The sequence below is a fragment of the Sebastes umbrosus genome, chromosome 19, assembly GCF_015220745.1.
Source record: "Sebastes umbrosus isolate fSebUmb1 chromosome 19, fSebUmb1.pri, whole genome shotgun sequence".
Taxonomy (NCBI): Eukaryota; Metazoa; Chordata; class Actinopteri; order Perciformes; family Sebastidae; genus Sebastes; species Sebastes umbrosus.
Window position 1 is genome coordinate 2,882,198 of NC_051287.1, and position 23,255 is coordinate 2,905,452.

General features: G+C 41.2%; 1 protein-coding gene across 4 annotated transcripts; it reads left to right on the plus strand.

The window, feature by feature from the left end:
• On the plus strand, positions 1-22,879 carry LOC119478481 (M-phase phosphoprotein 9). Of its 4 annotated transcripts, none has more exons than XM_037753264.1 (24): positions 1-135; positions 4,044-4,315; positions 5,054-5,201; positions 7,120-7,209; positions 7,292-7,800; positions 8,876-9,044; positions 9,172-9,244; positions 9,610-9,713; positions 10,581-10,697; positions 10,778-11,232; positions 11,496-11,645; positions 11,781-11,868; positions 12,854-13,069; positions 13,247-13,294; positions 13,405-13,469; positions 16,090-16,191; positions 16,312-16,542; positions 16,628-16,818; positions 17,044-17,316; positions 17,771-17,891; positions 18,270-18,361; positions 19,251-19,450; positions 21,251-21,319; positions 21,969-22,879. In XM_037753264.1, the coding sequence occupies exons 2-24, from the start codon at positions 4,080-4,082 to the stop codon at positions 22,068-22,070; spliced, it is 3,849 nt and encodes a 1,282-aa protein (XP_037609192.1). In that variant the 5' UTR covers positions 1-135; positions 4,044-4,079; the 3' UTR covers positions 22,071-22,879. The 4 variants fall into 4 exon arrangements, with proteins under 4 accessions (XP_037609192.1, XP_037609191.1, XP_037609194.1 ...); XM_037753263.1 differs by lacking the exon at positions 1-135 and adding an exon at positions 1,773-1,914; XM_037753266.1 differs by lacking the exon at positions 1-135 and adding an exon at positions 1,773-1,914 and having other exon boundaries at positions 16,628-16,794.
• The last annotated feature ends 376 nt before the right edge of the window (positions 22,880-23,255 follow it).

Consider the following 23,255-nt stretch of genomic DNA (forward strand, 5'->3'; position numbering starts at 1 on the left):
AGATCTGGGGCCATATTCACAAACGTTCTGAGAATCCTCTCAGAGAGCTCCTAATTTCTAGCAGGGAGTCCTCTCTGAGCAAGAAAGACAGAAACTTTGACCTTAGTGAGGAGGTGTGGTTGACCCCGTTGCAAGGTATGACACGTTCTTTTAAAAAGGTGTGATTGGTTGATCCAAATAAGAAAAATAGGTTTGCAACTAACGGTTGTTTTCATTTACTTAATTAATCGATTAATGGTCTTAGGTAAATGTCAGCAAATTATCAGAAAATGGCCACCACAAGTTGCCAGAGCTCTTCATGATGTTTAGAAAATGTCTTGTTTTGTCTGACCAACAATCCAAAACCCAAATATATTCAGTTTACCATCATTGAAGGTGAAGAAAACCAGAAAATCTGCATATTTGAGAAACAGAGACCTGAGATTTTTTGCCATTTGAGTTTTAAAAATGATGATTACTTGATTTTCAAAACAGTTGCACGGTATTTTATGGTAGCCTTGAGATGACAGTATGCAGTATATGTAATACACAGAGGACAGGAGGCGAGTAGAGGGATCAAGAGGGGCCCAAGGCAAATTTTTACCCCAGGGGCCCTAAAACAGGTTAGTCTGGCCAGTGTTTACTTTCACACACTGCTTTCCCAGTTTCAGTACAAGTTGATAGATAGAAATTGCAGTGTTGAAAGGCAAATAGAATGCAATGTAGTGCAATTTCAATTAAAAAGGCAGTCATGATATATGGTGCAAATCTGAGAAACAGCTGTTACAGCAGCTAATTCACATAAATCACTAATTTAACTAAAATAGACTTTCAAAAATATAAAATAGAGTCAAATAAAAAAAAAAAAAACGGGAATAGAGACGATAGATAGGACTCTAATATGTACTGAATACACTGTACAATGATAATAATATAGGATGTACAGTAGCTAATGCTAAGAGCTGTACAGTAAGGTGCATAATTATCAAACAGAATAAGCTGTACATTTAATATACTGAATGTATAGATTCAAGATTCAAGATTCAAGATGTTTATTGTCACGCCGGTTATACAATACAATCGTGTGAAATGCTTTTTGCTGGGAAGCTCCATTAAAATATAAGTTATATTACAATTATAAAAGGAAATACTTTGTACAAGGCATATTAAGAACATATACAGGCATATTAAGAACATATACATTAAGAACATATACATTCAGAACATATACAGTATATATACTGTATATGTATAAGATATATGATTGAGGTACTTTTTGTGTGAGAAGGTGTCGTATGATACATGAATATAAGAATGAATTGTATAAACAGGTGCAATTTCGGAACAACTACTCAGATCTTTTACTCAGGTAAAAATATCAATACTACAGTATAGAAATATTCTGTTACAAGGAAAAGTCCTGCTTTTGTCCCGACAGATGTGTACGGTGGTGGCTAGAAGGGAGCCCGCAAACTGGGGGACACTCTCGCGAGATTGGTATGGTTAGGCATTAATTTCGAATAGTTAAGGTTAGTTATTGACCCCGAATAGTTAAGATTAGGCTTAACCTCAAATAAATTAAGGTTACGCATTAACCTACGAAGAGTAAAGGTTAGAATAACTCGTTTAGACAGAAAGTCTCGCGAGAGTTTTTGCAAGTTTTTGCATTTTACGGGCTTCCTTCTAGACACAACCAATGTGCACGCCCCTTTTCCTCCAAACAGCCAATAGGAACACAGAGTGAAAGTGTCGACCAATCACAGCGCTATATTTTTGATTACGGCTCGACCAATAGGAACGCAGCTCAGTGACTGTTACAGCAGTCTGAGATCACTGCAGTGCAGTAGCCAACCAGCTAGCAGCTAGCAGCTAGCATCCAGCAGCTACTCTCTCAGACATCAGAGATATGGAGGAAACGATGATACAAGTCAACGGGTAGCTACTATATTTATATATCTGCGTCATTATTATCTTCTATAGAACAGTTATAGTGTGTTATAATGTCTCTCTTGCTGTCCAGCTGTGATTACTAACCTGTAATAAACCAACTTAGCTCAACTTAGCCTGCTGGCTAACCAATAGCTTGTTAGTTAGAGCTAGTTAGCATGTGTAGCTAGCTCTAACTGACAGGTAACTTCAGCAGGCTGCTCTGCACTGACTGTCTGACACCTCAGATAAAGAAGATAATGTAGCTGGTACTGGTCAAAACCTCTGCATGGCTAATTATAGCTGTCTGTCTGCACCTTGTTGATTGTGTTGATGGCTGTCTGTGGTGGGTTAATCAAACATGGCCATGTTCAGACATGAGTTCAGACAACAAGCTGTCACACAGGAGGAGGAAACACAGGGGGCATGACAGATTGAGAGAGATGGATCCTACATGCTAATGCAACACATTTACATTTACACATTAGCTGGAATATATAAAGTGTTTATGTTTTTTTGTTTAACTCTTGCATGTTGCAGGCAGATGTAAAGTTAGAAATATGGCATGCTTATTATCAGCTTTAATAGCAGTGTAATAAACAGATGGGTTTTTTAGTTCAGAAAACAAGCTGTCACACAGGAGGAGGAAACACAGGCAGGGCATGACAGATGGAGGGAGATGGATCCTAGATGCTAATGCAACACCTTTACTTTTACACATTAGAATATTTGTGTTGTTTAACTCTTGCATGTTGATAGCAGATGTAAAGTTAGATAAATATGGCATGCATTGAATGCATATTATCAGCTGTAATAGCTGTGTAATAGTAATAGTAGCTAAAGAAGCTAATGGTAGCTGGTACTGGTCAAACCTCTGCATGGCTAATTATAGCTGTCTTGTCTGCGCCTTGTTGATTGTGTTGATGGCTGTCTGTGGTGGTGGTGGTGGGTTAATTAAAGATAGCTATTAGCAATCAAACATGGCCATGTTCAGACATGAGTTCAGACAACAAGCTGTCACACAGGAGGAGGAAACACAGGGGGCATGACAGATGGAGAGAGATGGATCTTAGATGCTAATGCAACACATTTACACATTAGCTTATACATATTTGTGTTTATGTTTTTGTTAACTCTTGCATGTTGACTGCAGATGTAAAGTTAGAAATATGAAATGGATTGAGTGCATATTATGAGCTTTAATAGCTGTGTAATAAACAATGTTTTCTTTCTATAATTGTGACAGATTAGATTAGATTAAACTTTATTGTTTTTGCACAGAGTACAAGTACTGACACAAAGAAATGCAGTTTAGCATCTAACCAGGAGTGCAAAAAGCAGTAAAGTGCAGAGTAATTTACATAATATAATACAGAATAAAAAATACAGAATGTGTAATAAACAGTAAGGGGTATGAATACACTAGATTGATATAGTATTAATGGTATTAATGTTTTAATACACTAAGGTATATACAGTATGAACATAGTGCAGTTAGGGATGCATCGATTTAATCTTATGTTTGTATACTGTATACATTAAATATTGGAATTTTAATTCCTGTTTAAATTTTGACCAATTTGTTGCTGCATTAAAAAGGTTTACACCTGAATTGTATTCCTGTTAATTTTGAAGATTTTTTTGCCAAGTTGCTGGTATACAATTTATTGTTTTATAATAAATAACAAAGCAGTAAATGTATGTCTATCTATGTATTTATTTGTTAGGTAATAAATCACAAAATAGCCCATGAAATAAGGAATAATACAATACATAATAATATTAATTATTCATAGGCAACATTCATTATTATTAGTTATTCTCAGACGGATATTGCTATTTGTTGTGTGTAGAGGTGCGTGTGTGTACAGTAGTGCGGCAGCGGCGCTGTCCCGAAGCTGCGAATACCTTTGAATATTTCTCACTGAAGTTTTGAAGCCCAAAAAAATGATTTTCGGGACATCCCTAGTGTACATAGTGCAAGAAATAAATGTTTGTGCAGTAGTTTGACAGTTGGCCAATGCTTCCTGTTAGTTTGAACTTCCACATCACATGTCTGACTGCCTCTTCTTTCCCCCTCTCTTGTTTCCCCCTCTCTTCTTTCCCCCTCTCTTGTTTCCCCCTCTCTTGGTTCCTAGCTGTCAGATTGACCCCCTCTGCATAGGCCCATAAACATGTCCACAGATGACAGTATCTCTGAGGATGTGTCCAGCTCGGGGGCTTTGAGCCATTGCCATGCCAGTGCCGACGGGGATGGGGGTAAGGAGAGCGAGACCTCTTTGGTGTCCTCTGAGGGGACGTCAGCCTCAGGGCTGGCTGTCTCAGAGGACAGACACACGACCTCCCAGACAACAGGAGGCACTGTGGAGAGCCGGCCCATGGACATCACACCAGCATGCAACAAGATCAGGTGCAGTAACTGTAAACACACTACTGTTTATGGAAAATAAAAAGACTAAATATTACACAGTAACCACCAGTAGACACATCTTTTATTAGAAGGGGTTCTTATATGTTCTTCCATATATAAATTTTGATAAATTAAACTCTAAAAATATGAATCTATTTCCTGTGAAGGACCATCATATTTTTCAGAATTTCCCTGAAAATTAGGGCTGTCCCCTCTTAGTCGATTAGTCAACTAATTGGTCGTTTTGGTCTTAGTCCACTAAGATTTCTTTAGTCGATTAGTCGTTTTTCTTTCATGCTGAATGACTTATTTCCAACAAACTTATGAGCACATCTCTGGTAAACACAAGATTTAAAGTGATGCTTTCGTGTGATTCTTTGTGGAGAAACTCCAGTCGTCAAAATCATATGAGTGTTTGTCGACTTTCTTTGGTTGGGAATAGCCCTAGAGAAAATATATTCAAATTTAAAAGATTTATATTTAGGAGAACATTTTGCATTCAAATGAAAGTCAGAAGTCAAATCTAAAGAATCATGGGAGATACTGGTATGCTGTAGAGTATCGGGTCTTGATTAAGTGTAAAATATACGATAAATCGCAAATTTATCGTATATTTTTTATCTGTTCAAAATGGGAGATTTATCAAGTATTTAATACTCTTATCAACATGGGAGTGGGAAAATATATTACAATCCTCATGTACAGTATGTGAGTTAATGTTATGTGATTGTATTGCAGGAGTCTTTGTTTGAGCACAGATGAAGCATTTGAACAAGGGAAGAGCCTCCCATTCATCAACCCGAGCTCCCTGGAGACCCTGAGGGCTTTGGTGCAGGAGATCCAGAGCAGCGGAGAGACCGACCCCGAGATGTGGAAGGATTGTGAGGTGAGAAAATAACCACAGAGTCTGAAAGGCGGTAGTTGTTGTAGAATGTGGAAGTGAGAGCGTGAATGCACGCTGATGATGTTGAAAGTGAAGTTGGCGTTAGCTGCTGTGGCAGTTGTTCTTGTGCGCTGCATTCGGCAGCTGGCAGCCTCGTTTCTGAGCTGTCACTTTTATTTTTTGTGTGGATCACACCTGACAGTAATACACACACACACACAACATGCACGCACACATGCACGCACACACAGCAGCACACTGCAGCTGATCTTTTCAGACACTGGTTGTGATTTGTAGGGAACAGACAACTGTGATGTGCTACAACACAAAGACACTTTACTGCATGGTTCATCAGGCTCGAGGCCTTTTATTTTACGTACCTGGGCAGAAACACACTTTTCTCTGATCATTAAAATGTCTTTGGTAAATTATTGTATGGCCACACCACTAGTAGAGTTATTGCTCCTCTGTATATCACTTCTCTCTCTCTGATGGGAGTTTGTATCACAACCACAGTGGTGCTCAGCTGCTTCCCTTCACAAATACACAGATGCAGATGTGCACATAAGCGGTATGCAAGCTAATTCAGTTAAAGGGTTAGTTTTTCCTTAATGCAGATCACCTCATTTTGTGTTTACATGTGCTTAAGTAATCCGGTTACTGGTTATGCAGACTTCTCAAAAGCCCTGTAAAGGAGAAAAGTGGTTACCGTTATCAGAGAGAGGATTAGAGATTCATCAGCTAGATCTCTCTTGGAGAAATCTGATTGCTCTGCCATGTGTATAACATGGAGGATGTAGGTCATGCACATAGTTCTGCATTGCGTATATGAACATGTTCACACATGTGGGGCTACACACACAGATGGTCCAGGCAGACCCTCGTGGATATGGACAGATGATGATCTTCACACTGAGCATGTGACAGTGAAAGTATCGCTGCAGAGTGACTAAATGAAAGTCAGAATTATTACATTTGTTAATGCACCCTTGTATTCTAAAGTCTGAATAAAACCGACAAGTAACTCAAACCTCTTGAACAGTGGTTCTTAACCTGAGGGTCGGGACCCCCAAAGGGGTCACAAGATAATTTCTGGGGGTCGCCAGATGGTTGTGGAGACACACAACAAGATCTTTCACCGGGAGGAATCCCTGATGAGGTCTCCAAACTACGTTTTGTCACGAAAACACACGCGAAATGATGTGATACCATACGCGAGACGCATTGCTGATGTTGTTGTTGGCACATGTTCACAAAATAGCCTGTTTACACTGGTTTCCAGTGACTGTTTATTCCTGTTGGTGAAACAACAACTTTGCTCCGTGTTGCAAATGCAGCACATATAGGAAGTTCCTGTTGTTACAGGCGACCCCTCCTCCCCCAGATTTACCCTCAACCCGTGTCTCGCGCTCTCATTGGCTGTAGCTCGTGGCTGGAGTCCCTGACAGGTCCAGATATTTAGCATGCTAGATATCTGGGATGTGTCTGCGAGGCAGCGAAGAGCATCAATGAGTCTCTCGGCTTGCGTCTTTGAGCAGTTCACACACAGCGCCCGATGTGCAAGCGGCGAGCCAATGCCGATTTGCCTCTGATCTGGGGCTTTCGTCAGGGAGCAGAAAATCAGCGCTAAAGTTGTGTTGTGTGAACTGAGCATTAGTCGACTGCTGAGGGGGCAGCCCCAAAACAAACTGGCTCATTAGGTGAGCTTTATGGTAGTTCATTCATAGTTTAGTTTAGGATCCCCAGACGTTGTGTTTCCACTCTGCCTCTGCAGTATAAAGATGAAAAGACAGGTTGAAGGCAAATAAGGAATGTCAGTGTATATTGACAGATATTAAAATTGACCTTGGCTCTGCCCCAGCTGTTTTACCGTAGGTTAACGTCTCGCTGTGAGTAATGATAGTGTTTTTTTCTGCAACAGGGCCGATGGTTGCATCTGTTTCAGCTGGTCGAGAAGCAATACCAAGAGCAAATACTCGCTCAGCAAGGACAATACCAGTGCCAAATACAGGTGAGTCTGCATTCAGTCAGGTCTTATCATGACGATAGAATATTTGTTTATCCAGTGAAACAATGATGTGTCTTTTTTCCAGTTGATTCAGGATGAAATTAAGGCTCTGGTTCAGCTCCAGAACCGCCAGTCCAACGTCCATCCGCACACAGAGTTCTCTCCAACCTCGCTGACCAAAACTACCACGAACACAAAGAACTATATTTTCCCCCTCCTCTCCGGTGACTGCACAGTCCCCAAAAATATAGCCAGTGACAATGACAGCCTGGCAGCTCCTGCCCATATCCCCTTCAGCTCCCCTTCACCTCCTCTCCGGAGACCAGAGACCGCCAACCAGGGGGAGGAGCGGGCGACCACGGTGCTCAGCAGCGGGTACGGGACTCTGTCTGCCTGGGACACAGGTCTGGAACCTGCCGGGTCTCCGGGGGAAGATGAGGATGGTGTTCAACGGAGGGAGAAGCATCATTGGTCCCCGAACTTCCAGGAAGACACAGAGATGACTGGGATTGGCTGCCAGCAGGAGTTTTCTCATGTGAGGACTCTCGGAGTGGATGAACCCAACCACTCAGTCTACCAGCAGAGAAGCTCTGGGTAAGTCTGACTACAACTCCTTATGACGGTCCTGAAGAGTCTTAAAAACTATTGATTTCAGTCCCCCCCCCCCAAAAAAAGGCCTTCATGGTGTTAATAAAGTCTTAAATTTAATGTTCAAAGGTCTTAAATATTGTTTTCTTGCCTGTCGAAGGCAATAATGTGAGTTATAAAATGTTTTTGTATCTTATTTTAGCAAAGAATGGCTGGACAATTCCCAGTACTGTTGTTCCAGATCTGTATATATGGACGTTAAATTAATTTGTTATTTTTCAGTTGGTTATCCAGGTACAGGTTGTGTTTAAATAAATAATTTATATAAAGAAAAAATACCAAAATAAATAAGTTTGGAGAAATAAATAGGGGGGGAAATGCAAAGGGAAAATCATGCAGAAATAAATAAATACATACATTTTAATAATGAATTAATACATGTAAAAATAAATCTAAAATAAATGCCTAAATAAACACATAAATTTAAAAGTTAATTTAAATAAATAAATAAATAAAAGGGGAAATTAAATGTTTGTTCCCGTCCAGACCGCAGTGATTGTTTTTAATAAATCTTGTAATCCAGTGTTTTACTGTTTAAGTTTTCGTTGAACATAACTTTCTTGTCGTGGATCTTTCTCTGTCATACTCCAACCCGGCCGACTTCTTCTTTCACTTTTATTTGTAAACAAACCACACGTCAGAGTCGTGTCCAACCAGCGGCTTCTTCTCTGAATCGGCAGCTGGTTACTGTTGTCAGAGACCGACCGCAAATAACCAACACAACATTTAGACAGCACAAAATTGATGCAACACAACAGATAAACATCGGCCGCTGACAACGGCAACAGTCATCTTATTTGCCGATAGCCCGATGGCAGAGAACAAGGCGAATAACGGCCGATATCGATAAATACCCGTGACTACTGCAGAGTCATTTGTCCCTGGAATGAATGCAGATTATAAAGACAAAAGCCAGATGTTATTGGGTTTTTGTCCAGTGGGGAAGTGGCTTCAGTAAGATTAAGTCCTGGGCGTGAAGACAATAACTCCCTGTCCTTCCCCTGACCTGTTCTGTTGGCAGCACCAGCCAGCTTTTGACCTCCTGGGCCCAGAGGCAGAAACTCAGGCCCAAGAAGAGCAAAGCAGGACCAGCTTCGTGCCAAATCCCCGAGTCCTACCAGGAGCAGCCACGCAGCCTCAGAGAACCCCACAAACTAATCCCCCCGGAGGGCTCAGACCTCCAGGACCAGGTACTACTCAGTTGTAACAGATAAAAAACACACTGCCCTGCATCTGTAGTGTTTCTGTTTTTGATATAAATGTCCTGATTACATTCCCTCTGCTGAGTCTAATCCACTCATCTGTACTGTGTTTCAGCAGCAAGCGGCCGGGCCGTCGTCCAGCTCGTTCCCCCTGAGGAGGAGTGACAGCCTGATGTCTGAGGCATCAGGTAACAATTCACTGACTCAGACTAAACACAGAGCAGCGAGGCTACGACGGCGTGAAGAAATCACTGACAATGTGACTGTGATAGAATAAACATTACAGGAGAATACATGTTTTTATGAAAGACATCTGTTGTAATTACCGCCAGTGACAGTAAGATGGCACTGTTGCACCACTCAGGGCTTTATTATGAGACATAATATCAATTCCCTGAAAACATTTCACAAATATATATGTTTCCTTTTATGAACAGTTTTTTATATATACTTTATTGCAGGAGTTAACATACATTTACATTTGCTTACATATGATGTTGTAATACTTTTTTAAAGTAGGTTAAATCACATTACTTCCTTCTCTGTGTCTTAGGCCTCACGTACTGGCGTCTGAATGAGAATGAACTGTATCACCCGCTACCGGACAGCTTTGACAGCGGCGCTTACCTCCTTCTGCAAGAGGCGTCCTTGAGTCTTGTGAGTAACGACCACAGTTCACCGTTGCACCTCTAACTGGTCTGATTTACAACGTGTTACAAGTAAAAAAAGATCTGTAAAGGCGTTTTCACAAGCCATAGTCTGTTCGGTTAATCCCAATCAGAGTGAAATTAATACTTTCAGTTTGTTTTCTATTTATTCTGGTTCAGTTTCACAGTGCACAAATTAAAGCTGACCAAATAAAAATAATTTGCTGAGGGGCGGGTATGAAGATCGCCGGATGATCCGGGTGCTTTATCACCCGGCAGTCGAGCCATTTTGGCTTCATGCGCCACTGAGCAGCTCTCATAGGAGCGAACGGGAGCCTCCAACGCTGTATCCAGTTCTCTTTATACATCCATGGCCTCATCGTAAAGGAGTGTGACGGGGCTAGACTCTCCGAAAGCTGGTAAATTAGAGCCATCAGGCTGACAGGTCTGGTGGGTGTGTGGAGGTGAGTGAGAACAAAAACATGTATATATATATATATGCTATAATATTTCTTATTTGGGCGATCGCCACAAAGGAAACATCAGACTAAGTTCTGCAGAAGTCCAGGTCTGTCCTCTCATACTCATGTTAACATGTCGTTTACCTGTCTCCATCTCAACAAATGCCCGCACTGGCAGCCTGCGTTTTGGTTCGCTTGGAAACGGTCCGAGACCCCATCTCACAAGTTGTTTTGGTCCGCACCAGAGTACGATTACTGCGCTCATAACTGCCCAAACGAACCGCACCAGAGTTAGATCAAAACAGTCTAAATGTTGGCTTGTGAAAGCGCCGTAAGACACGATCGCCTACCTGTACACCTCAGTGTTTGAGGAGTTGAACCTCTCCTCCTAAATGTCTGATCTCCGTCTCTTGTAGACTCCGTCTCAGGAGCCTCGTCTGTCTCTCAGAGAGATCTATCAGAACAAGCAAAGATCAGATTGTAAACGTTCGGACTGGGAAGGCTCCGTTACATCCAGTCCTTCGTCACCACAGGTACGTCACACCGCGGCTCATCAGAGATCAGTTCAGTCCTTGGCTGAGAGCCTCTAACTCTACTAGCTTTGTTGCTTCAGGTGTTGACCTTGGACCCAGCAGCTAACCAGCGGCAGTCAGATCGTACCTCTGGCTTCACGTCGCCCTCTCACTTCAGCAGCCCTTCGTTCGCCACTCAGCCCCGAGTAGGGACGCCTGTGACCCCCGACAGCATGGTGGAGTGCAGTCCCAACCCAGGAGATACAGACTACATCTCTGACACCTCCAGCGTCTCAGCTGCCGGACCTTCCCCTTGTAAGGTGCAGAGCTCGTGGGGAAACGCATCCCAGGCCGTCCTGGATCAGACTCAGCCCTGCTCCCACACAACCAGCCAGCAACGCAGAGCCAGCGCCCCCTTAGCCAGCGAGGAGGAGGCCAGTCGCACCCACACCAGCACCCTGAAACCTTGCTCAGCCTCTGGTGCTACTCTGCGGCCTGCGGTCAGTCCACACATGGAGAGAGCTTCATCACTAGAGGATCCTGTCGTCCTTTCTCTGTGAGTGTGACACATACAGGTTACAGTTTTTATGCTCATGCTTGATGTAAAATAACTTTATTTATTCAGCACTTTTCATTTATAAAGTTGTTTACAGTAAAACACGGCAGAAGATCACAGATGGAAGCAGGAGCCTGACCATGCAGGGCTTTAGAAATGTTGTGTTTCATTAAAAGAAGTGGCTGCCATTTTAATTACACTGTGTTGAAGTCATCCACTCAACAGCTTCATTCATCTTCTTCTTTTCCTTTTTTCCTCCTCAGACTGAGACAGAACCTGAGAGAGAAGCACTCTCGACATGTGGCTGATCTGAAAGCATATTACGAGTCTGAGATCCAGATCCTGAGAGACAAACTGAAACTCAGAGATCTGCCGCGGGACTTGGAGAGGAGCAACCAGGCCCTCACAGAGAGGTACTTCACTTATTCATTTTGTAAACAGCACTTAGAAACTGCTCTCACTTATCTATTTTCACCTGTTACATATAACGTACTTGTGTAGGCTTTTATTTAGTTCTCTGTATTATTATGATTTCTGTTCATCCACAGGTGTAAGCACCTGGAGAAAGCTCTGGCTGAGGCCACCGGTCGCATTCAAGAACTCGAGGCAACAAACTGCTTGCTGGAGAAAAAACTGGTATAAGTTCTCAAATTCTTCTTTTTAAAAAATGATTTGTCATAATAATAAGTGGTTTGTTTTAATATGCAAACATCATCTGTTATATTTGTGCATAGAGTATGTCTATGTAGGGATGAAGTTGGAGAGTGTCAGCAGGCTTTTTCAAGCTAAATTTAATTCATAAATCCTGTATTTTACGTATGACACCTGTCAAAGGAAACCTTGCATTAGGACCATTGTAGGAGGGGGTAGTATTCCAAGAAAAAACTCAGAATATCCAAGATTAAAGTTGTAAATTTATGAGAAAAAAACTCTGATATTCTCTGACATTAAAGTCACAAATTTATGAGAAAAATCTCTGAAAAATGATGTTTTTATGCCTCCACGCCGGCATCAGCCGTGGCTGGAGGAGGGGGGTAATATTCTGAGAAAAAAACAAAAAAATTCCAGGATTAAAGTCATAAATTTACAAGAAAGAACCTGGATATTCTCTTAGATTAAAGTGGTAAATTTACAATAAAAAAAATCTTGAATATTCTCTGATATTATAAAGTCATACATTTGGGTGAATAAACTCAGAAATCTTCTGAGATTAAAGTCGCAAATTAACAAGAAAAAAAACTCAGGAACCAAATCGCTTCACTTTGCAAAGCTGGATCAACCTCATCACGTAAATTTACCACTTTAATATCAGAATATTTCAATGTTTTTTCTCTGAATATTACCCTCCTCCCCCGGCTCTGTAGTATTATTTTTTACCTACAATGACCCTAATACCATACAATTCTTTGTATTTGATCTTGAAAATGGGTCTTTAAATCATTAAACACAACTCTCTGATATCTGCTAACGCCCTGTAATTAATCCAGTAGGAAACTAATTCATAACTCTGAAAGTCTGAGCCGCATATGGCCACTTTCTTTTAGCAGTGTGTACGCGAATGTGTCCTGGAACTGCCTGTTTCCCTCCAGTCCTTAATGTCGATGTGACTCTCCGTTTTTAGGCAGAATGGCCGGACCGGTACGCCGTAGCTGGAGCTGCTGTGAAATCCCTGCAGCAGCGACTAGAGGAAAGCAAACGCTCGGGCAAAGAGAAGGACGCCGCGGCAGCTCGTTTGAAGAGCCACGTACGGCAGCTGGAGGAGTCGCTGCAGAGAGCCGGCAGGGAGGCCGACGAGAGGGAGGCGAAGAGGGAGAGAGAGTACAAGATGCTGCAGGATGTGAGTGAATATGATGAGAATATTATCTCTAACCTCTAAAGTTCACCCTTTTTACTCCGAGCTTAGGAATCATATCAGGAGAGAAGAAGTCGATCGGTGCATCCTTACTCCATTTTACACAACTCTCTGTGTGTCAACACTGATGTTCTTCATGTCTCGGTTGTTTTGTTTCCTCAGTTGCTCGGAGAATACGACTCTCTGGTGAAGGAGCACAACGGACTGAAGGTAATGATCTGTTCTGGAACTGTAAATGTCTCTATCAGATCATCTCAGCAGTGACAAACACAATCTGTTTTCTTAACGTCATGTCTTCATTCATTCTTGTGTATCTACAGAACAACGTGGTGTCAACAGAGAACAAGCTGGTCGACGCCACCGATCAGATATCAGACCTGAAGAGGTGAGTGGGTTGATTGTCTCTATGTAGTTGTTTTGCATGTCTTTTTGGTTGTTTCGCATCTCTATAGTAGTTTTGTGTCTCTTTTTGGCTGTTTTGTGCCTGTTTATAGTCCTTTTGTGTTTTGTTTTGGCTGTTTTGCATCTCTTTGTTGTCTTTTTGCGCCTGTTTATAGTCATGTTGTGTCTTGTTTTGCATCTTTGTTGTCTTTTTGCACCTTTTTATAGTCATTTTATGTCTTGTTTTGGTTGTTTTGCATCTCTTTGTTGTCTTTTTGCACCTGTTTATAGTCATTTTGTGTCTTGTTTTTTGTTGTTCTGCATCTCTGTGTAGTATTATTAATTCTACTTTTATAGACAGAATTCAAATCCATACTGTACCTTCTCTTGAGCAGATCTAGTGGTGATGTGGTGACATTACAGCTGTAGTTTCAGGCCTATCACAGTGTCATAAGAGCTGCAGCGTTGGTTGGTAGACAGCAGGGAGATGGAGATGGAGATGGAGAGGATTAATCAATAGAGCCTAATGATGGTCTCTGTGCTGTCGAAAAAAAATAGATCCCAGCATTCACTGGCCGATACGACGCAGCAACTTTCCATTGCAGTTTCAGCTCTGCCTGCAAATTGGCACCGACAGAGGCAGCGCCATGAACTCTGCTTTAATGAAGTGTGTCAAGTCGATGCAGCGGATTCACGGAGAGAGATAGCAAACTACAGCTCGCAGAACATCGATATGTGTGTCATAGGAGGGATTTAACACTGAAACACAGTACCGGGAGGGAAAGCCAAGAAAAAATAGATGGAGAGGTCCAGAGACCTGTAAGTGACCTTATATATATATATATATATATATATATATATATATATATATATATATATATATATATATATATATATATATATATATATATATATATATATATATATATATATATATATATATATATATATATATATATATATATATATATATATATATATATATATATATATATATATATATATATATATAGGGAGGGAGTAAGAAACTAGATAAGACTACAATCTTCAAGCAAAGCGAAAAAATGATCTTGTTATTCTGGTAAATATCAAGTTATGAAAGGTATAGTATAAAAAAACACCGTTGCTATGCTATACTGCAAAAAACAATCGAATGATTCTAGTTTATTGACAAATGACTTAAACTTTGATTATAAGAAGTGTTGTCGATACATTTTGTGCCATATTACTGCATACATGGACGGATTATGAGACGATGGGCCCTTGGGCACATCGGTGTGCATCTCTATGTGGTTGTTTTGCATCTCTATGAAGTCGTCTTTTGCATCTCTTTTTGGTAGTTTTGCATTTCTATGTTGGCCTTTTTGCATCTCTTTTTGGTAGTTTTGCGTCTCTTTTTGGAAGTTTTGCATTTCTATGTAGACGTTTTGCATCTCTTTTTGGTAGTTTTGCATTTCTATGTAGATGTTTTGCATCTCTTTTCGGTAGTTTTGCATCTCTTTTTGGTTGTTTTGCATTTCTATGTAGATGTTTTGCATCTCTTTTCGGTAGTTTTGCATCTCTTTTTGGTTGTTTTGCATTTCTATGTAGATGTTTTGCATCTTTTTTTGGTTGTTTTGCATCTCTTTGTTGTCTTTTTGCATTGCTTTGGGTCTTGTTTTGGTTGTTGTGAATCTCTTTGGTAGTTTTGCATCTCTTTGTTGTCTTTTTGCGTCTCTTTCTAGTTGCTTTGTGTCTTGTTTTGGTTGTTTTGCATCTCTTTTCACGTCTTTGTGGTTGTTTTGCATCTCTGTGGTAGCTTTGCGTTGCTTTTTTTTTTTTTTTTTTGCATCTCTGTGTAGTCGTCACGTGTCTGTTTTTGGTTGTTTTGGAGGGAAAAAAGAAAAGGCGGATGGGTCCAGAGACCTGTAAGTGGCCTTTTATAAAGAGGGAGTAAGAAACTAGGAAAGACTTCAATGTTCAAGCAAAGTGGAAATTTAAAAAAATATATTGAATGTGTGGAAGATGTCAAAGAATCCTAGAAGACAGACAAATTAAAAAGACAGGCTGATCTAGGACAGCATTTTAATAAAAATGTCTAACATTAACCCGCCTCTAAAGCTCAGACACGACCCAGAAACCACACATAAATTGGAAACGTGTGACACAATCATCCTTCCAGGCGTTCTATCAGTCAAAGAAGTCAGAACACGGAGCCGACGTTAGACCATCAAAATGGAAAGTGCAGTAAAGATATGCGAGAACATTTCCAGCTTCAGGCTCTGATGGAGTCACATAGCGGAGTGCAAAAAGCTGCAGGAGATGTTTAAAAGATTGTTACAAAGGCCTGTCAACTTCAAACAGGAGACGCAAATTAGAGCCAGGAGACAAAGTGTTGAGATGAAGGTCAGCTTCGAGGTCATATTACTTCTGTGTGGAGAGAGGAATATTTTCAGTGAGGCTAATTGACTTAAAAAGTAACGTCAGTATTTTAGAAATACTTCTCTGTCGTGTCTCTTTGCCATTTCTCTGTCTGTCTATCTATGAATCTGAAACTATATTGAATTAGTCATGTTTTCTTGTCAGCTGTCCCTCTGTATCTTTAAATCTTGTGACCATGTTTCATCTCTGTCCGTCCCCCTCAGAGTGATCTCCAAACTGGAGTCTCAGGTGAAGCAGCTGGAGCACGAGAACCAGGCCAGGGCGCGTTATACCTCCCACAATAACACACAACCTTCTGGGGCTGGGTGAGCACTGAAATGCATATGTATTATGTATTATATATAATATAGTTATTATCAAGTGATGCCAAAATAACTGACTGATTAATATTGACTGCCTGAATGTTCCTCTTAACGTGTCCACAGTCTCTTCCACCATCCTGACCTGCTGCTGTCGCCCAGTAGAGGAAAGGTAGAGCCCGACGTCACCCGCAGGAAGTCTCCTAGTCTTCTATCTGACCAGCTGAACGGCGGCAGAAAGTCACCGTTCCCTCAAACCAACCAGTCAAGTCTCCACAAGAAGTCTCAGTATCCGTTACATGACCAGTCGTCAGGAACTGGAAGCTCTGTGGACTCTTCAGCTGGAGGGAGCTGGAGGTAGGTTGTCGTCGTTGTGGATGTTTCTCAACCAAACTTAATGAAGATTTTAGGGGATTTACGTAACTGAGCTCCTGTCCTGCAGGTGTGCGTCTCCTCCAGAGTGTGAACAGTCTCTGCCTCAGCACCACAGACACCAGGAGCAGACCCAGCGGGATGTCGGTCGCAGAGAGGGATCCTGTACCCTGACCCCCATGATGAGGGCCCTGATAGAGCTGGAGGAGACCAGAGCCACAGAGAGCCGGGCCCCCTGTAAGAACAGCCCCACCACCTACAGTATGACTCACACTCACTCACAAACCTTCATTAATAACCTCATTAATGCTCACATTTAAAACTCGTGTTTATTTTCTTTCTTCCATCTTCTCATTTGCATGTGTGCTAATGAGGTCACACAATACAACGATATTGTACACAGTGAAACTTGGCCATCATGGTGAATGTAAAGCATGTTTTTATGAACTGGATTTCATCACGTCTTTGTGTTTTCTCTCTCTGCAGGGGTCGGCAATCAGAGGACCACGGTCGGGTTTGTGGAGCGGAGACACAAAGAGGTGATTCAGGAGCGAGTCGGGCTGCAGGCGGACTGGGAGGTGGTGAAACCTGGAGGAGTCGTGGCCAGAGCTGAGCGAGGAGGAGGAAGAGGAAGAGGAGGAGGAGGAGCGACGAAAAGAGCTGCAGCTCTGCTGAGAGCTCAGAGGAGTCTGTCTCCAGACGGCCACAGATCCTCCTCACTGCCTCCAGAACATCGAAACAAACCCACAACGACACCAAGTAGGTCCTCTAAAGCTTCTCACACTCAGTCTTTAATGTACTTTATGTAATATTATGAATTTGATACGGGTCATGTAAACCGCATATCCCGTTTGTATCTTCTGATACTCCGAATGGAGCATACACACCTACTGTTAAACATTATGAAAGACTTGGATATCAACAGGTCTTTGGATACGCCGACCTTTTCAAGAAGGTGGTTGAAGGAATGAAAGAGGGCTGCATGTTAACGGGAATATTTATTTTCATTAGCCGTGTAAACAGCTCAGTAAGAATATTGTCTATTTTGGAATAAGGCCAAAAAACTGAATATTTTGTGCACGTAAACATAGTCAATGTTTACGATGGAATAAAATCTCTTTTGTGGTTCAATAAAACTCACTGGAGAATGTAGTTTTTAATTAACGTTGTGTTGGAAGTCTTAATTAACGGTGTGCTGTTCTCTTCCATCCAGCAAAGAGAGGAACTTTACTGATGCCCATGTCTGCAAAGTCCAGTCCTAAACGCTGCCCCTCCGAGAACTACTCCACCGCTTTTGGTCACCTGATGCCGAGAGAGGAACACATGCACAAGAGGTGAGCAACACACAACAGCTCATCAGAAGCAAGGCCTGCGGGGAATACGCTTCTTTGCTTTCTTTTCGAGAGTTAGATGAGAAGATCGATACCACTCTCGTGTCTGTACGTTGAGCACGGAGCTAATACACAATGTCCAACACAGTTTTAGTAAAACACTGCCTGCTGAAATCTACCACAAGGTGTCAACCTGCTGCAACCCTTCACACATTAGATGTTTTGTTTACTCAGCAGCTGATCAAATAAAGCAAAGCCGGTCACACAGATGTGTTGAAATTCAGTCTGAGCATGAACTGAACTATAAGCAGCTTTGTGAGCCAACGTTAGAGAGACCGAACCGCAGCTTCTTGAACAAGACTTTTTATCCGTCTACTACAGGATCGATGAACAAGATGACCAGAGACGTCATTCATACCACAGCGGCAGTCCCAGGAAGAGACTCCAGTTCACGTCAGCAGACAGAGATGATGGTAATATATTCCAGCTCTAATAGATATTTAACCTCTTTCACTGCACCCCTCCTTACTAAAGACCCATCTTTCTTCTTTCTGATTTCTGCAAGAATTGCATTTTTCGGCGATTGGATGGCGAGCACTTCTGTTGTGTAAACTGCTCATAAACACCCTTATTGTCAGTCTAGCTAAGGAAGCCATCCATCCTCTGAATGCTCTAGGTCTCTAGTTTGATCCATCCATCCTCTGAATGCTCTAGGTCTCTAGTCGGATCCATCCATCCTCTGAATGCTCTAGGTCTCTAGTTTGATCCATCCATCCTCTGAATGCTCTAGGTCTCTAGTCTGATCCATTCATCCTCTGAATGCTCTAGGTCTCTAGTCTGATCCATCCATCCTCTGAATGCTCTAGGTCTCTAGTCTGATCCATCCATCCTCTGAATGCTCTAGGTCTCTAGTTTGATCCATCCATCCTCTGAATGCTCTAGGTCTCTAGTTTGTGGCTGTAAAGTTTCATGAGGCTGTGATTATCCTAGAGGTCACCACAGGTCATTTTATACAGTGAGGTCACGTTTCAAAAGATGGTCTCACTTCTATGAGGACTAACATCATCACACAGGAATACAGTTGGACTCATTGGATCCACAAGAGTCTCAGCTTTACAGTGATACCCGATTTATGGAATTCAAGACTGTTTAGGGACCCCAGTTTGCAGAAACATTCAAACACATCATTTTAGAATAGAGAATAAAGTGTAAAAACCAAATGTACACAATGCCAGAAATATAAGCTAGTTAAGGTGCGAGGTGTTTCTAATATTTTGCCCTCCTCATGTATGTAAATGTGGTGGAAGAGAAGGTGTACCTAACAAAGTGGCTCATGCATCAGACTGTCTTCCTCTCCCTCAGACCTCCAGCAGCCAGGGCCGTCCGGCAGCGTGAACCCACCGGAGGGGATCTCCCAGCTGGGCTGGGAGGAGCAGGGAGTCTGCGGTGTATCCGTCCTGCAGGACTCCTGTGAGGACTTGCCTCCTCTTCTCCTGGACAGACTCGGCTCGCTGGCTGAGGCTGAGAAACTGTTTGACGAGCTGACGCAGGAGAAACTGCAGGTGAGTGTTTTTTTTTTAGATCACAGCTCATCACATCACGCGGCATTGTTTCCACCCGTCAACCAGGACAGTTTATATCAACTCAGCAGAGGACGTTTACTGAAGAGGACTCTGTGGTTCAATTTAAAGAGTCTGCAGAGCTTTCCTTTAGCACCGGCTGCCGGACAAAGTAGTTTTGATTAACAAGTCGCTATGCGTGTACAATTTCACACCTACTAGCCCAAACAATGCAAGCGTGATGATGATAGAGAAACATGCCTATCTGTCTGTATTAGTCCTGCTCCAACATGCTGCATATGAATGTGTTCGCTGAGCTGAGAGTCGTCTTCAGGTTTTTATGAGCTTAATGTATTAATGAACTATTTTTATCTACAGTGAGTTTCACAAGTTGAGTTAATTCAGTAGATTCACATGATTTGTTTTTTTAGAGTTATTTCTGTCAAAGGTTTATTTTATAAAGGAGTCAATAAATAAACAAAAAAATAAATAAGGTCTAATGATTCTTTAATTGCAGAAGCTCTGATCAGTCAGGAGTAAGCGTGGATTTAAATATTAATATCTATTTACAAACTATGGGACATTACAGACGTATCCTCGTACAACGGTTTGTATGATATCTTACCAAAAGTTACTCCTCATTTTTCGTGTGTTCTCCTACGAATGTCCAGCAACACGTGTCAACTCCAGCTCGTTACATGCACACAGTCTTTTCAAAATAAACTTGACAGGAAACAACTTCCTTGGGTTTAGGCAACAAAACTACTTAGTTAGGTTTAGGAAAAGATCGTGGTTTGGGTTAAAATAGTGGCGTTACTTAAAGATAGGGTCAACGGCGACGTCCTTTGAGTTCAGGCTGGTGCACACCAAGGGTAGAGTACGAGCAGGGAGGCATCTGATTGGTTCTTTCCAAGCGCACCTCGAGGCAGTGATTGGTAGACGTTTTTACAGGATTACAGCAGCTACAGATGACGGCTCTTTTACGGTCCGTTTTCAGAGCTCATCAGTAACGGATCGCTGTCGGGGTGTAAAGACCATTTCAACCAATAGAACACATAGTGGAGACTGGAGAACATCGTCAACCCTGCCTTTAAGTACGGAAATTACAAAACAAATAAGTCAACGTTTGGGTTAAAATAACTACGGAGGTGGCGGGGAAATGAACAGCGGTCTCCTGGGTGAAAGTCTGGTGTTTTTTGACCTACATTTGTCGCTCTTTATACTTCACAATTCACGATTAGGTAGATTACATACGAATTACAGTGCATTACTTTTCGTAGGTATAGCTACGAGCGGTGTATGAGAACAGCCTGAACTCATTAAAATATGCAATAATGAAGTGTATATGATGGAGTAGAGGCATTAGAATGTGCCAGAGGAACCAAATTTAGGTTTTTACGGCCCCTAGCTAGCTACTTGTCTCCACTGTCTGGCTCCTGTCTGGCTCCTCTACAGCCCTGTGTGGAAAGCGCTGCCTTGTTGTATCTCTGACTGACACACCGGCCTAAACAGTACAACTCTAATCCCCACCTGACCTCTTATGTAACACGGACTTCATTGTTTTTATTCCACTGCTAAATGACTTCTATTTTTAGGAAGTTCAAATCCACACACTCCTCTTCTACCCCTCGCTCTGTCCCTCCATCACACACACACACACACACACACTGACTAATCTGACGAGTCCAGTCAAAGTGTTTCAGCCAGTCGTGTGCCGGTTGTTGCATCAATATAATTGTTTTTGTTAATAAATGATGAGCCTCTCTTTGTGTGTGTGTGTGTGTGTGTGTGTGTGTTGGGCAGGTTGAGGCAGCTTTGAGCCGGATGCCTGGAGCAGGAGGGAGAGTGACTCTACAGACCAGGTTAGATGAGGTAAGACATCACATATTGATTATCTTCACATACGTTTGTCATGTTGTTAGTTTTATAATAGAGCTGAATGGTTAGTTGATTAATTATTTAAATAATTGTGTGAGGATTTGCTGCTTTTCTTTGTTTTTCTTTCTCCTTCATATATTTTACCTTAGACTGACATTTACGGAAGAAAGAAAAAATATCTGCTGGCTGGGATTGGTTGTAGGGAAGTTAATAATTAACCATTTAAACGTTAACCAACATTATGACATCTCTGACTACATAGTACATGCTGAAAATCAAACATTTTTACCATATTAATTTAGATATTTTCCAAAGTAAAAGTGCCTAGAAGTGTATGATTCAACTTTTTCCCATGGTCAAGTGTTAAAAAAAACAAATATTGCAATAAATCGTAATATCGAATTGCAATACTTGTAGAATCTCAACTCTTAAAAATATAAAATACATATCGAATCGACACCCAAGTATCGTGATAGTATCAAGTCGGGAGATAGGTGTATCGTCCCAGCCTTATTATTTGCCTATAGGCCGATGGCAGCCAACAAGGCAAATATCTATGTTTGATCGGCCGATAAATCGGTGCATCCCTAATTAATTATCAAAGTAGTTGCCAGTTAACTTTCTGCTCTCCGTTCCTCCTCAGGTGGCCTTAGAGAAACGTCTGGAGAGACTGAATCGTGAGCTGGGATCCATCCGCATGACTCTGAAGAGATTCCACGTCCTCCGCTCCTCTGCCAACACATAGCAACGTCTGTCTTTTTACATCACAGCGTAGACGATGCTACAACTTTAGTGTCTTGGTTTTATACACTGATTGTCTCTCTCTGTGCCATGAGTCCATCTGTACAGCTAACGCCTCCACGCCTCCATCTTTTTATACGTATTACTCTGGGATATTTTTTTATATGTCTGAAAGATATTGCAATTTTTGGAGTATATATTTTTAGAAATGCACAGATTTGTAAAGTCGTTTACTTTTTTAGTCACAGAAATATTAATATGAATATGTTTTACTTGCCATATTCAGGTGTAGATTTTTTAAAAATCTGCTATGTGAATGATCAAAAAGACTTTTCCAGCAGAGACATTGAGACACACTTGGGAAATATCACTGCCATTTTTGCTCACGTGTTTATTGACATTTTTAATTAATTTATTTTGTTTTTTTTAACGTATTTTACATGTTTATTTCTTTCATATGTTGGTTTTTTTGTACTTGTTTTGGGGCCAAATTCATCCAACTTGAAGGAAATGTTTTGTTTACTTGAATCAAATCGCCTTTTTTCTTTGTTTACTTTCCATTACTGCTTGTCACTTTCTTTGCTTTATGTTTCATATTTGCTACGGGACAGGGCGCTGCGGATTAGAGCCACTTGTAAAATCCAAACCAGCACACTTTTTCAGTAGACAAACACACATTTTCCTCAGTCGGTCGATGCTTGTGCATGGAATTTCTTGCACTGCTTCCTTTTCGCCATGCAGTTTTCTTACCTGACATGATTCAATGGAACTATAATGTTGTTGTTGCACAATAAATGAAGCTTTTTTTGAGAAGTATTGCTCCTTTTATTACAACTGACTGGTTTATTATTATTCCCATATTAAAACACAGTGCAGTGATTCTGACAAACATGTCAGACACACAAATACAAGTATAAAAGTAGTATAAAAAAATTAAAAACAGTATGAAGATGACTTGAAATACAAATCTAGAAAGTCAAAAAGTGTTTTTTTTTTTATTTTATTTTATTTTATTTTATTTAATTTTATTTAATTTAATTTGATGAACTGGATGACTGAGAACCTTCACAAAAATACGGTACCGGATGTTTTGACAGCATTAATTTTTTTATTTTTATTTCAAAATGACAGTATCCATAGTAACAGCAGAAAACATTAAAAACATTTACATATAGAAGAAGCATTGCAA